Source organism: Onychomys torridus, chromosome 7 (assembly GCF_903995425.1).
Source record: "Onychomys torridus chromosome 7, mOncTor1.1, whole genome shotgun sequence".
Classification (NCBI taxonomy): Eukaryota; Metazoa; Chordata; class Mammalia; order Rodentia; family Cricetidae; genus Onychomys; species Onychomys torridus.
In genome coordinates this window covers 112,830,640-112,846,686 of record NC_050449.1, presented here as the reverse complement: position 1 = coordinate 112,846,686, position 16,047 = coordinate 112,830,640, and the positions used below count along the sequence as shown (strand labels likewise).

The 16,047-nt window shown below is 48.8% G+C and overlaps 1 protein-coding gene across 3 annotated transcripts in view; it reads right to left on the bottom strand.

Moving 5' to 3' along the window:
- Positions 1-16,047, bottom strand: part of LOC118586922 (myosin VIIA and Rab interacting protein) — a 153,239-nt gene that overhangs the window by 48,238 nt on the left and 88,954 nt on the right. For 2 of the 3 annotated variants that reach the window (XM_036192365.1, XM_036192367.1), the window contains 6 exons: positions 11,860-11,996; positions 8,466-8,546; positions 6,002-6,099; positions 5,747-5,827; positions 3,209-3,355; positions 706-859 (listed from right to left, as the gene is read on the bottom strand). In XM_036192365.1, the coding sequence (XP_036048258.1) occupies positions 706-859; positions 3,209-3,355; positions 5,747-5,827; positions 6,002-6,099; positions 8,466-8,546; positions 11,860-11,996 (698 nt within the window). The remainder of the gene's footprint in view (positions 1-705; positions 860-3,208; positions 3,356-5,746; positions 5,828-6,001; positions 6,100-8,465; positions 8,547-11,859; positions 11,997-16,047) is intronic. The other variant, XM_036192366.1, reaches the window with a different exon arrangement.

Genomic DNA, 16,047 nt, shown 5'->3' with positions numbered 1-16,047 from the left:
AAAGTTTACTGCTAGGGTGGTCACTTTGCTGTTAAGTATCTTTGCTATTCAGGGAAGGGATCTGGGTCTGAGCCACAACTCAGGTGACAGCTGCTTCATGGGACAACATATGGGTCTGTCTTCTGCTGCATGTATGTGTTTACTAGTGAGAAGCAGACCTGTGCTGGAGGGTACAAGATCCCCAAGTGTGGGGCTTCATGGCTCCTGGCTTCTATTTACATTGTGTGAGAGCTTAGGAAAGTAACCAAGCCTAAGTAAGGCTTAACAGCTTTATCTGAAGGACCATGAGTTACAGGTGTCCATGTGAGTTGCATCCTCTAGGGGAGAGGCAGAACATACTAGAAGTAAGCAGGAAGAACAACAGGGCAAGCAAACTCAAGTGCCATCCCTTAGGACAGGCGAGCTAACTGCTTCTCAGGGACCATTTCACACACACACACACACACACACACACACACACACACACACACACACACACACGGAAGAGCTAAAAGGCCATTCAGCAGCTGGTAAGACTGCACTTGTGACACCCACGTGGAGCCAGGGAGTGGTGGCACCCATCTGTAATCTCAGCGATGAGAAGCGGAGGCAGGGGGATCAGATGTTCAAGGCCATCTTTGGCTATAGGGAGTTGGGGGCCAGCCTGGGTTCCATGAGGTCTTGTCTCAATGAAACAAAACAAACAAACAACAAAAACCCTATTACTTGTTCCGTCCAGTCCGTCCAAGCTCTTCCAGCTGGGCAGAGCAGGCTCCTCCTGCAGACGCTGGCCACGGTCCCTGGGCCGCCTTGCTGCAGCCTCTGCTGAACTGGTCTTCAGAGCATCTTCTGTAGTGAAGGAGAAGGCAGACTGGGAACGCTGTGAAAAGAGGGACATGTGAGCTCCAGGCACAGCCCCAGGATGAGGACCTTCAGCTCAAGGGTGAACACCATAGTGAGACTGTTTTCCTCAGCAAGGATTGGGAGCTGCAGACCAGCATAGGAGGTGTTTGTTTTGAACACAATAAGCTTAGGAGAGAGGACATTTCACAAAACCACCAAAAGCATCCATGAGGACAGGGGACTTGGGATCCTGGTTGTGGTGACACCCCCACACCCTCCTATCCCAGTGACAAATGCTCCTTTTGCCTCTCCCACCACAGGGGAGAGCAAAGGAGACACAGAGTGCTTCCTCAGAGATGTGTGAGCAGGATGTGGCAGATCTGGAGCTGAACTCGGAAGTCACTGTCCCTGTGTCGGAGTGTGTCATTTCTGCCTTGGCCAACAATCTGGACCCCTCTTCCTCTGTGCTCACTGTGCACTTCAGGGCAAGTGACAGCTTCATAAACGGGCTAGGGGGATGCCTCAGTCAGAGAAGTGCGTGCTTTGTAAGCACGAAAACCCATGTTCACTGCAAAGCCAGGAATGGCCAAGGGTGGTGGTGTACACCTTTAATTCCAGCACCGAGAGGCGGAGATAGCCAGGTCCTTGGGACTTGCTGGCCAGCAAGTCTAGCCCACCTGGTGAGCACTGGGCTAGCAAAGGACCCTGTATCAAAAAACAACATGGGCAACTTCTGAGGAATGACAGTCGAGGCAGTCCTCTGCATACACACTTACACACAGTCATGTATCTACACACACACACACACACACACACACACACACACACACACCCCTACCTACACACACCCCTACCTACACACACCCCTACCTACACACACCCCTACCTACACACACCCCTACCTACACACACCCCTACCTACACACACCCCTACCTACACACACCCCATGGCTAGGTTTTGGGAAGGGGTGGTGTTCTTGGTGACCTTAGCCCCAAAGGACTCTTACTCAGTTTGAGAAAAGGCTCCACACCCAGCCTGCTCAGGAGCTCTCAAATCTGGGGCCCATGGCTTACTGCTGGGGATATGGTACAAGCCAATGTGGGCTTAGGGTAACAAACAAACAAACAAAAACCAAAAAACAAAACCAAAACTCTAATCCTTCCCAAGAAGACCTGGAGGGCCATGTAAAAAGGGCTTGGAAGTGGGAGATGGGAAACGGGAAGAGACAGATCCATCCTGCGCAGCAAGGCCACATGTCACATGGTATACAGTCATACTTCATCTCCAGGATGTAGGAGGTACATCCCTGTCACTAGAATCTGGAACAATTCTGATGGGGTGGTCCAGCAGTTATCTGTGATGTTGCCAAATCCTTGACAGGAGTAAGAGGCCTCAGAGTCGCGGCAATGAAAACTTGTTCCAGCAGGTGGCAGCGCTCGTCTGCCTACCAGGAAGTGGTGGGATTATCTGAGGAGTTGGCTTTGTCATCACTGACTCTTTCCCACCTGTGGCCTCTGCTGTTCGTCCCACATAGGGATCTGTGGAAGAAGCGATGGTGGGTGGAACTGGAGGAAATAGCTTGGAGAGAGCCAGGAGGCCCTGGGGAAGCCTGGGCCCACAGCTCATGAATGTTCACGTTAGTGAGACCAAGGAGATGGAGGGAGTGGAGCCTTCAGACAACTACTGCCTCTTTACTCCGTAGGCAGTAGCCAACGAGTGGTCAAAGTCATCTCCTCCTGCACCTGGGAGATTGGGGGGCGTTTAACTATTCAAAGACTCTTTTTCCTCAATGTAAGGGTCTCAGTCCTGCACTGGTGTAAGCAATGAGGTCCTCCATGAGCTGGGGAGGATGGCTCTGTTGGTAAAGAGCTTGCCTTGCAGGTACAAAGATCTGAGTTTGATTCCCAGAACTCACATTTAAAAGCTGGACACAGCGGGGCTCACTTACAATCCCAGCATTGGGAAGGTGGAGACAGAAGGGTCCCTCTGGGGCTGGCAGCTGGCTTAGCTGAATTGGTGAATTCCAGACCAGAGGCAGGCCCCATCTCAAAAGATCAAGGTGGACTGTGTGCGGGGAATGACACCTGAGGTTGACCTCTGACCTCCACACACACAGGTGCACACACACATGCAGCCTATGAGCATCTTTATTTTTCCTAATTTGGCCTTTATGTAAAAACTTCCTAGCAACCTGCACTTTTCCTCAGTTTCTGGCTCTCCCCTGAACCCCATCTGCTCCCCCTCCACACTCCCTGCTCTTCACTAGGACCCAGAAAGCACACTCAACTGCAGATGGCAAAATGTGCCTCCCCCTTTTCTGTGGGACAATGGCTCTGACCCACAGGTGTGCAGAGTGTGGGGGGCAGCAGTGCTGTGCTGACTCACCCAGAGGGTGGTGCGTGCTTGGTGTTGTCCTGGAGGGGCCGTGGTCCCCTCACCCTCGGCCTTCACACCGCCACTCTGGGGCCGTGGCCACTCTGGCCCCTCTTCCTCTGCTTGTGGCTCAGCTTTGTTCTTCTGCTTTCTTATAATCTGGAGAAATGGGGGCATGTCACTGAAGAGGCTCTGGAGGCTAAGTGCCGGACGGATGCAGTCATCTGTGGGATGCTTTTCCAGCCACCCAGGAACTCAGCTTGTTTCAGATCTCCCTTGTGTTGAAAGGGCACATATAGCTACGACGACACCTTCGTTTCCTGTTGCTGACAAGTGCTATCACCCTCCTCCATCTGCAGGGGACTGACCCTGGGAACCAGCCTCCCTCAGACACCCCGCACCACTGATGGGGCTTGGGGAAAGTGCTTACCATGCAAGAATTACAATCTTTGCTCCCCACAACCCTTGGAAAAATGCCAGAGGGTGGTTGGTGGTTCATAGCTGTAATTCTAGCACCAGGGAGGCAGAGACAGGAGAATCCCTGAAGCTCACTGGCCAGCTGACTTGCCTATCTATGGGTCCCAGCTCCCAGTAAGAGACCATATATCAAAAGTCAAGATGGACGGAGCTTGAGGAATGATGCCTGAGGTGGACATAACATGGTATAGTGTTTGCTTAGAGGAACTATACATCTCCCCGTATACAGAAGGCGATCTTCAAATCACTTACAGTACCTGATGTGATAGATGGGTTATTAAAATAGTCACTGGGTAACAATAATGAGAAAAAAGTCTACATGTTAAGTAAAGATGTAGCCATCATGGGTGTAACTGTGGAACCAAGCTGGTGCCACTCAAATGATAGGGGTGTGTGTGTGGGGGGGGGACTAAGGCTTTGGAGATGGTGGAAGACCACAGCAGTTAAGCTCGTGTGCTTTTTGTCCATGTGGACTCAGCTTACTGCTCAATACAGCAAGTTCAAGCTGCCCTCTTTGGAACCTTTTGGAATCGCTTTTCCCACATATGGATCCTTGGTTGACTGAACCTTTAGATAAGGAGCCCATGGCCATTGACGGCTGATTACGATGGCTTCTCTGTGTAAGTGGCTGTCACTCCACATTAGACTCCGTGCTGGGGACTACAGATTAATTCTCAGAGGCACATATGCTTCTCTCCAGTGAAAATGCAGGTACAGAGACATTTGTGTATCAGCTAAATCTGCACAGCACACAGGACCTGGTACCTTTGGCTATGGGTCTTGTCTTGAGGAGGCATCTGGAAGGCTCAAGGAGTGGCAGATGCCCAGGTCCCTTTCTGCCCTCTGCTGTGCTGGCACAGACATGTGTATTTGGTGGACCCATTGGTGCAGATTCCTCTGGGCCCCCAACTTCTACAGCTGGGACAGCTGAGAAAGTGACCAAGCCACCAAGATGGAATTCTTCAGTGGGTATTTATGTGTCTGTGTGTGCACACATGTGTGCACATGTGTGTGGAGGTCAGAAGTCAACCTTGGGTGGCCTCATCAGTCTCTCTCTCTCTCTCTCTCTCTCTCTCTCTCTCTCTCTCTCTCTTTTTTCCCAGACAGGGTCTCATATTGAACCTGGATTCTGACTACTGGCCTAGGCTGGCTGACGAGTGAACCCCAGGGATCCACATGCATCCATGGGATGAAATGCACAAGCCACTCAGTGTGTGTAGTGAGCAGTTTACTGAAGTGAATAGTCTCCCAGCCCTCAGTGGACTTTCAGACTGCAGAGTAAAAAGGGGAAGGGCAACATGGAATGAAGGTGCCTACTGAGACACACATGTGGACAACCAAGGCACTATCCCACTTCTAGGGCGAGATAAGCTGTGTTTGCTTACTGGCTTTCAGGATTGCTGCAGGAGGAGAGTGATGGCCTGGACTCTCCTCCATCCCCCTGCAGGAGGACAGTGATGGCCTGGACTCTCTTCCATCCCCCTGCAGGAGGACAGTGATGGCCTGGACTCTCCCCGATCCCCCTGCAGGAGGACAGTGATGGCCTGAAGTCCCTTCTGTCCCCCTGCAGGGTAGCCTCTATTGCCTGTCTTCTAACACTCTACATTGGGCTCAAGGGGAGATCATTTGTTTGCTTAACTCACAACTCTCCAGCTGAAAAAGTGCTGCATGTAGACCTATCACTGTCCTTTGACCCATGATTGGATGAGACCTCTGGGCATCCTCAGGAGTGAGGTATGTCCTTGCTGTGCGAATGGGGCTTGGGTCTCTGTGACTAAAATTCAAGGCTGAAGTTTTTCAATATACCTTACCGACAGCCCTTCTCAGGTGTCTCTATAGGTCTTCCCGTGCATGGGAATATACCCTCCCCCAGTCTTTGGCCTTGAGTTCTGCCAAGGGACTTGCTGCTTTGGCCAAGTAGATGTGAGCAGGGCAAGGGCAGCAGCCAGGATGGACTCCACAGCTTCCTTCTGCTCTCTTAACTCTGGGCATGGCGTTAGCAAATGTGTCCATTTCATGGGTTTGCTCTCCAGCCCTGGGCCTGGACACTGTGGCCGTTTGAATTGCCCTTACCCTCTGCAGGATGGTGGAAGCCAGTTCCTCAGTCAGCTCTTCCTTGTGGTCCCGCAGGTAGCTGGCCTCATTCTGTTTGTCCTGTGGAAGGAAGAGATGGAGGGAACGTGGGGTCACTTTCTGGCAACAGTAAGGAGGGAGGCCACACAGCCTTACTCAAGGCTACAGTGACGTGGGCCCCTGGCCATCGGCACTTGCTCTTGACAGCCAGGATGCTCTTCCTTGCTACCCCCCACCACAGGAAGGAGGTCCTACCAGGCTGTCCCCATGGGATTCTGCTTTGGAAATAGCTTCCTCAATGGCTTCTTCTGCCACTCGTAGGGCGACAGCCAAGGTATCCATCATGCTGTGTCCTAGGAAGAGACAGAACACAGAACAGGTCACAGTTGCCCCATAGGTTACTTTTTTGCTTATGGTCCTGGGGTTCCAGGACACAACTGAGCTGCTCAGGATAGAACATGAGCCCACTGTCCTCCTCATCCACCTCACCATTGCCTCTACCATCACCCGCATCCCATGCCACACAGTTCTTTGAGTCTCCCCCTCCCTTCTCTGCCTTCTGAATCCTGCTGGGTAACCAAGATGGTTCTGGGGGCCTGTCAGAAAGTAAGGTTTCCTTGTCCACATTCTCTGACAGATACCTTCTCATCTTCATTTTGTACACTAGAGTGATGACATGCATAGACATCATTAAATGTCCCAAAGACACTGGGTTGTGAACATGGCTTGAAGCAAACACTGGGCCATAGGCCAGTGTCAATAACAAGACAGAACAGAGCACATGCTGGAACCCTGCTGAGAGTTTCACATCTGTAACACTGCACAGATGCATCTGTGACACTCACACTGCCTAGGTAATTTGTACCAGGTTACACAGGGAGACAGCAGAGGGTTACTATTGGCATCCAATACTTCCGAGAAAGCCCTTGCAGAGTGAAATGAGCGAGACAACAGGATTTTTTAAAACAGCACAGCAGTGTGTGTGTGTGTGTGTGTGTGTGTGTGTGTGTGTGTATACAAAGAGGTCAGAAGTTGACTTCCAGAACTGTCTTCTATACACATTTTATATATATATATATATATATATATATAGCCTCTCACTACATCTGAACTCATTGATTCAACTGGAGCAGGTAGCTAGTGAGGACCAGCATCCATCTGTCTCCACCTCTCCAGAAGTAGGATAGCAAGTGCACGCTGCTCTACTCAGCTTTTTACGTGGGTGATGGAAACTGAACTCAGAAATTCACACTGTGTGGCGAGCACTTCACCAACTGAGCCTGCGATAGTCATTTAGTGGACATGGTATTATTTGTGGGAACAGTGTCTTCCTCCCACCCCCACCTCTCCAGAGTCTCGATGTATTGGCCATGCTGGCCTTGAACTCATAATCCTCCTGCCTCAGCCTCTGGAGCAGCTGGGGTTATAGACCTGTATGGTACCATCACTGACTGCCTCAGCCAAGCTGTGTCAGCAATAGGATTATGGGTCTGAAAGAGATGGATGCCCATGTCTCTTTTCCTCTAATTTTATTCTCCTGATGCCATTTATAATCCAGTCCTGTGTTATTATACATGCTAATCTCCTGTGAGATGCTGCAAGTTACTTGTGAAATGAGACAAAGTGTGAGCATATCTACTCACTCATCCACCACTCACCCAAGCTCTTTAGACTCCCAAAGGCACCACTGTGGCCAGACCATTGCATTCAGAAAATATAATTCTCTGAAACAACCTGGACCCAGTCAAGGTCAAGGTGACTCAGGTACAGGATGTGTGCTACAAGTCCACTCTGACGGTCACAACAGACAGACTGACTGCACACCATGGTCTGGCTGACTGAATGCACTTCCCTGTTAGTTTCAGTAAGAACCCATGAGGAAAACTTGTAAAGTTGTTGCCACACCCAGGGCCCCCTGGAGATGGGTGCTCTATCTTCCCCCTGGCCTTTCCAGGGTAATCATCCTGCAAAAAGGACTAATGTTATTTTTAAAATATTAAAAAGTATGACATTTAAAATTGTAGCGTGTGCATGTGTGTCTTGTTTGTGTGTCTGTAGCTCTCTGTGTGCCATAGTGTATGTGTAGCGTCAAAGGACAATTTGTGGGAGTCAGTTTTCTTCTACCGTGTGATCCCAGGATCGGACTCGGGTCCTCAGGCTTGGCTGCGGGCATCATTGCCTGCTGAGCCAGCTCACCAGCCCTGATGCATGGTTTTATTAGTAGTATATATTAATAGTACAAAATCCTAGATTTTGCTGTGACATTTGTATTTAGTCATATTTCACCCACCACTGCATTTTCACAGAACAGGTCTACACACTCTCAGCACACATGACTAAGTAACCCCACTGGACTAGGTTCCGGGCTGGTTTCCAGTGATGCCCTGGTAGACAGGCTGAGTCCATGAACTCAGGTATTTTTCAAGATAGTGAACAGGCTAGGCATTCAAGTGGGGATGGGTGACAGGGATGGTTACCAAGTCCCAGAAAGGCTTTAGATGCCATGCTATCATTCTTGGATGAGGATGTTGGTATAAAATATAGACATTAGTAAATTATAGGAATAGTCTCATACAGGAAGCATATGTTCCTGGCTTGACTATTATCTTCCAGTTCCAGAGCTCTCGCTGGTCAATCACAACATGGGTATGATCACTACTCGATCCAACAGCTTTCCAGAACTCCACCTTCCCAGCAGCTGTCAGTCAAGCAACTGTACCTTCCAACTGCCTGTAGAATGCAGAACCACTGCCTGAGATGTCCTCTTCATTCTCCAGGTTTGGTTCAAACAATCCTCCTCCTAGAGAAGAGAAGAACACAGCCATGAAAAGTCATGATGAACAAGGATGCCCTTGAACCATGGAGCTCGTGCATTAACCATGCTGATGAAGCCTGCCTTGCGAATGAGTTTGATGGGATCACTAAACGCTACAATGATCCAGTCTTTGACCTGATGTTTCTCTCTCTGCACAATGGTTTTTAGTGCAACTTTACCATAACTTCCTTCCAGTATCTTCGGTTATGGCTTGAATATATTTTCTTTCCAAACTCACAGTGAACTTTGACCCTCAGCCTGATGGCACTGGAAGAACCCACTCCCATATCAGTGAGTTAATGTTATTCTGGAAGTGCAGTTATTCGAGAGTGGGCTTATTGTGAGTGACCCCTCTTCCTTTCTTGGTCTTTCACGTGTGGCCTGACTTTTTACCTTCCACCCTGGATGACACAGAAAGGTTTTTGCCAAGGGGCTGGAGAGATGGCTCCGTGACTAAAAAGGCTTTACTGCTCTCCCAGAGGACCTGAGTTCAGTTCCCAGCACCCACATCGGGAGGCTCACAATCATCTGTAACTCCAGCTCCAAGGGATCCAATGCCTTCTTTATGGACTCTGTAAGCACTACACTTGTGCAAGCACTTGTGCACGTGTGCGCGCACACACACACAGACACACACACACACAGACACACACACACACACACAGACAGACAGACACACACACACACAGACAGACACACACACACACACACACACACACACACAGACAGACACACACACACACACACACACACACACACAGACAGACACACACACACACACAGACACACACACACACACACAGACAGACAGACACACACACACACACAGACACACACACACAGACAGACACACACAGACAGACACACACACACACACACACACACACACACACACACACACACACACACACACACACACACAGACAGACACACACACACACACACACACACACACACACACACAGACAGACAGACAGACAGACACACACACACACACACACACACAGACAGACACACACACACACACACACACACACACACACACACACACACACACACACACACACACACACACACACAGTAAGGAGGGGGAAGGGAGGGAGGGAGGGAGGGAGAAAGGGAGGGAGGGAAGCTTTTCCAGCCTTTCCAACTTCTAGCTAAAAGGCTTCTACAGTTCCTAGGTTGCCCAGGCTTGTGTATTCTGAAACTGCAGTCTCTGCTAGACTAAGATTCCTCTGAGCAGCCAGGCGGTGGTGGCGCACGCCTTTAATCCCAGCACTCGGGAGGCAGAGCCAGGAGGATCTCTGTGAGTTCGAGACCAGCCTGGTCTCCAAAGCGAGTTCCAGGAAAGGCGCAAAGCTACACAGAGAAACCCTGTCTCGAAAAACCACCACCACCAACAACAAAAATACTCTTCTGAGCTAGTGCTGGGGAAAGGCAGAGCAAGCGGGATAAAGACAGGAATGTGAGGCCAGTCTGTGGACCTGCACATTACCTGTGTCGTCACCTTCAGCAGGTCACAAACCTCTTTGGCCCTTGACCTCCCTACCAGAAAAACAGGCACATGGATGGTGCCTGCTGTGTGCAGTGGCTCCTCACTCATCTTTAGGTGGCGGCCACAGCGGCCATCCGAACAGTTGCCCTGAACTGATGGTTTAACTGTCACCCTTGTGTACTGGTCGTGGCATCCATGTAACGCGAGCTGAGGAAAAGCAAGATTAGCCACTGTATTTGGTCTTGTACAGCTGCTGTTGCTTCTCTCAGTTAAACACACCTTCCTGCAAAGCCTGAAGGGTCTAACTGGGACCACAAAAGGCCCTGACAACTCTGAAGTGTAATGTCTCCGTCCTGCCTCCCCGTTATCTAGGTGGCAGGCATATTTTTAGATAAGACACAGCCAAAGACTTTATTGAGAACACGACAATGTGAAATAATGATGGCAAAAAGCTGCAAATGAGACGGATGAAGGTTTTTTTCTTTCCCTGATTCTCATGGATACAAAGCATTTACCAGTGTCAGCAGTGGTGAACAGAGCTACTCCAGCAGAAAAACACAGCTTCCTTATGGAGGCATGCTGTTTACATGCTTGACAACTGCGCTATCCTTCTGGTCATCTTCAGAGGACCAAAGAGTGGGATTTCTCGTTCCCAGAAACTTGGCTGTCCTGTCTAAACACATGAAGGTGATGTTTGCCCTTTGGACTGCCCAGGAGGACACCAATACTCTTGTGTCTTTCCTAGGATGCTGGATTCTGAGTCTGGTAAACAGAACCCAGAATATGAAGAGTGACTGTGTACACTCTTGGGAGATAGACCTGGCATTATCTCGGTGTGGAAACAACTTCCTGATGTTTTGTTACCAGAGGATGATGGCTAAGAATGGTTTCTAGGGCCTGGGGAGGTGGCTCAGTGGTCAGAACACTGCTGCATAGCATGAGAACCTGAGTTCAAACCCCCAGGATCAATATAAGAAGCTGGGTGTGGCCCCACATGCTTGTGACTCCAGTGCTGTGGGAAATGGAGACAAGAGAACGGACCAGGCTTGCTGGCCACCAGACTAGTTCCAGGTCAGTGAGAGATCCTGTATCAAGGGAGTAGGAGAGGGATAGAGCAGGGAACGTGATGTCTTCCTCTGGCCTAGCACATGTATGTACATAGGTGCATGCACACACAAATGATTTCTAAGACTCCATAATTAAAACAGTTTGCTGAAATAGATTGGTCTTCTAAGATTTCAACATGTCTAGTCCTGAAGGGATGTTCAAAGCTCATGAGCTGGGGCTGGAGAGATGACCTAGTAAAGGGTTTGCTGAGGACTTGAGTTCCATTTCTAGCAGGAAAAGCTGAGCACGGTGGCACATGCCTTTAATCCCAACATTAGGGGCTGGGGGAGAGGGTAGTGAGGCAGAAACAAGTGGGTCTCTGGGTCTTCCTGGCTAGCCAGTCTGGCCTACATGGTGAGTTCCTGGCCCATGAAAGACCCTGTCTCAAAAAACAAGGTAGATGACTCTTAAGGAATGATATTAGAAGCCTACCTCTGGCCTTCACATACACATGCACACATGTGCTTGCACACCCATACTCATATGCCTTCACATAGACATGGACACATAAAAACAAAACCCTGAGTTAAAACTTGACATTCCCTGCAACATGCCCTCCCTCCAGAATCTGCTATTTAAACAAGTTTCTCTGTCCCTACAAAGACTGTGCACCCCCAAGAACAGGGTCTCCAAGCTCAGCCTTCTCCTCTCACTCCCAGCCACCAACACTTCCCAGAGCAGCAGGCAGTGGGGTACCTAGGATGTCAAAGCAGGCGCCGCTCTCCAGACGGTGTTTCCTGTACAGGTTCTTCAGGACCTTGGCGCTGCCAAAACGCTTGAAGCGACTCTTCACATTGCTGTAGAACCATTCCAGAGACTGCGTCCTCAGAAGCCTGTGAGATGAGCAAGAGGCAGAACTGCTGAACAGCCACAACACTTGGCAGCCCCTCTACAAAGAGGTGGCATTTGGGCCTCAAACCTCTAGAAACTGGCCTGGCCTGGCCACTGCCTCTGGCTATGGAGAGCAGTAGAGTGAGGCTGAGCCCTGAGCCTGCAGGCTCCTCACTGGATGCTTTGGGGACCCTTCTACCTGTCACCACGTGTTTGGACCCAAGCTGGGTCTCTCTATGACAGAGACCTTTGGTGGGCCAAGCCCCAGAGAGGTGAGTGAGGTTATCAGTCCCCAGTTGGCCAGAGATGCCCAGGGACTCCTGGCTGAGAAGCCAGACCCATCTGAGTCTACCCAGTGAGCCAGCAGGTGCTTGCTATTTTAACTCGCTAAACTCTGTGTGGTTTATTACTACAGAAGAGCTAACTCACAGAAACATCTGCTCAACAGTGGACTTTATAGTTGATACTCTTACCATATTATCAGCACTTTTAATCCAGCTTAGAGAAATAAAAAGAACCAATGAGCTGGCAAAAGGCTCAAGACGCTTTCTCAATCAGCGTGAAGCACCATGGGAAAGCTATTTTCTGGTGAGCAAGGCAGCTGTGGTGGTGCAGACACTGACGGGAGACTCCCTCATGTCTGGTAAGAGCTGATTCTAAAGCTCTTCCATTTGAGGAATAGCTTTTGATATTTTTCTTATTATGAATGCAAAAATACACATTCTCTTTGGAAAGTTCAAAAGAAAAAAAAGAATATAAAAATTTCCAAATTAAAAGAAAAAAATCCAAATTCAACCAAGGAACGAACAAACTCATAGCCTGTGTGTAGAGAGCATCCTTGGGTTGGTGCCTGATCAGCAGAAGCCCCAGTGTTCTTATTGCATTAGGTCTTTTGCTGAATTCAAAGCTGAAGCAACAGGAAGCCCCATGAAGCAAAGAATGAGAAGGAAATCTAAGATAACCACATTGTTTCCCTTTAAAAACCCACCACTGAGCAGCACACAGCAATTGTTAAGCCCTTCAGTAAGCTGGTTGTGAGAACACTTTTCTAATTTCTGTTTGCAGGGCGTGACTCAGCTGGTAAACATTGTGTGTTTTCACTCCAAGATGGACTAGATTCCTAACTCAAGCTGAAGAACAATACTGAAATAATTAGAATCTCGTTATAGCCTCACCTAGGAATGCCAGACTGGTAGAGGGGATTTAAAGGGCACACTTGTGGGGAGGTGGAAGCTGCCCGTACACAATTCTGCTCAGGTTCTAGCTGCTAGTGAGGAAGCCAGCAGCCCCAGATCCCCACTCCAACAAGACAGGGCACCTTGCATAAGGAACCCCAGGGTTTCCCTGCTCTGGGTGGGGCTGGTCTTGGCCCTCAGCAATTACTCCATCCAGAGGTCTGGCAGAGAAGTATAATCCAGCAAGGCGGGGCTTCCTTCAAATCCAGTCCTGCAACTCCCTCTGCTTTCCAGATGGAGCTGGTGGCCACTAGCATGGGCATCTCCTTGAAGCTCGGTGTGGACTCACAACCTTGTCATGCACTATCCTGTCAGCCTTGCTGGGTTAAAATTTATGTTTTAGCAAAGTTCTCAGCAGGACATCACAGCCTGCTGACCAGGGACCTAGCAAAATTTATTGGATGTTTTAAAAAGTGGAATGATTATCTTGTTTTAAACTTTGACCACAAGAGGCAGAGCTAATAACTCTTCTCATTCCATCCCATTTTTCTAAGGAAAATTAACCAGACTGGGTAACACATAGTTGTAAAGATGAACAAAATAATTAAAACCAAACTCTCAAATGCAGGTGCAATAGTTATAAGGAAACAACATATCAAAATACTATGACCACACATTCCTTCTTTACACTCAGCCAGGTTCACCAAATGACCCCATGATGGTGGCGTTATATTGACATTACTTCTTTGGGAAAACTAAAGAATGCCACACTTAAAACCCACGTCCAAACTCAAGGTTGCCTTCATCACATACCACTAAGAAGGCAGTTTTAAGTAAGTGAAACTGAATAGAGACTGAAGTCTGCAGGCGTGTGAAGGATTTGCCCCCCAGGAAAGAAAGGAAACATTTCTGGGGATCTCTTTGCTTCGTTGAAGAAGAGCTACTGTTCCCCTAGAATGTGACAAGCCATTGGGCTGCATTTTGTCCTTTGCTGCCCATGTGACCAAGAGTCATTGATTTCTCAGGGTCTCCTCTCCCTTACTTAGTGGAGATAAGGGTAAATATGGAGCTGATTTTATGAGGCACATGGACTGAACTAACGTGCTGACAAACCAACCACAGACTGGATACACTCAGAACCAAGAAATGGTAAGGTTTTTTTCTTCTACAGAATTAGAGGTAAAGATAGGTGTGGTGAAAAGAAACAAAAAGGTGCTCTTCTCCTCTGTGGACACTGTCAAGAACTAGTTAGAAGGCCTTTGGCCTACCCACTGGGCCCCAAAGCCCCAGGATTGACATCAGTTCCGGATGCTAGTGTGTGGCCAGTTTCCCCTCCACGCCACTGTGCCTGCTTCTTCTGCCAGCAGAGCCCTGAGGGGCCCAGAACTCCCTGGCTGGGCTGTTATCTGCTGACAGTAGCTCACACAGTTGGCTTAGTATTGAGGAGAAGCCCCAGAGACAGCCCTGCTACCACATCCACTCAACCCTATTCTGGAATGATTATTTCTCAGCAGTTCCCTGGATACAGTGCCCTTGCAAGAAACTCAAAGCCTTAATGACATGGTTCCCCAAACACAAATCAAAACCTAAACAACAACAAACTCTTCTCTTGAGCCCTGTCTTCATCCCTGTTCTGCCAATGTGAGGAGATACCATGACCAAGGCAACTTACAGAAGAAAGCATTTAATTTCAGGGCTTGCTTAGAGTTTTAGAGAGTTAGTCCATGATTATCATGGCAGAGAGCGGACAGGCATAGTGCTGGAGCAGTAGCTAGAAGCTTTATATACTGATTCACAGGCAACAGGCAGTGGGGGATGGGGTGGAGACAGACAGACAGACAGACACTGGGCCTGGCATGGGCTTTTGAAACTGCAAAGCCCACTCTAGTGACACACCTACTCCAACAAGGCCACACCCACTCCAGCAAGGCCACACCTCCTAAACATTTCAAACAGTTTATCAACTGGGAACTATATATGAGCCTATGTGGGCCATTTCTATTCAAACCACCACAAGCCCTTACAATGAACATAATAAATATGCATCAGGTTTATAACAATGACGTGGCATAATGCTGGGTGTCAGCTGGCACAGTACCCTATCCTAGGTGACTCTTCAGAACCTGTTATTTATTATCAGCATCCAAACTGTTATATCCAAAGCCCCTTCTCACTCTTTGAAAGGATGTGGATATAATCATTAAATAAATGCTAAAAACAGACTCAACAGGAAAATAACATTCAAGTCTTACATTGTCCTTCACTTTTTTCTGAAACACGATCTTACTATGTAGCCCAGGCTAACCTGGAACTTGAGATTCTCCTGCCTCTGCCTCCTGAGTTCTATCTAGGATTACAAGCATGCACTAGCACGGTAGGCTTCTTACATTTCATCCTAACTAAAGAGTTAGTCTTCTTGATTAATGTGTTTCTTGGCATTTGGTAGTTCTGAAAGGCAATCCACTCTGCTACCCCAAGGCTGGCTGACTTCCACTTGCTGGGCCCCTCCCTAACGTCCTTGCTCAGTAGGTCTGAGTGAGGCTTTTGAGTATCACTTTGGCCTTCAACACTTCCCAGGTGAGATAGGATCACACTTTGAGGTTTGCTGAGCTATAAGATAGTTTGACAGAAGAGCCCAGAAGATGACAACATGGCTGATTTAGAGTGAAATGTCTGTGGGCCACCAGCAGCCTGTCACTTGGGTGTTTCTGTTACTCCTGTATTTGCAAAGGAAGATTCTTACATCCCCGACAACGAGAGAGCTCTGAAGCACCATGTCAGAGCACTCAGGTTTTGCAGAGTTAAAAGATGAACAGACTGGATGGAAAAGAACAGCTTGCATGCTGGGACCCCTGAGTGTGTCACTGAGAACATGCAG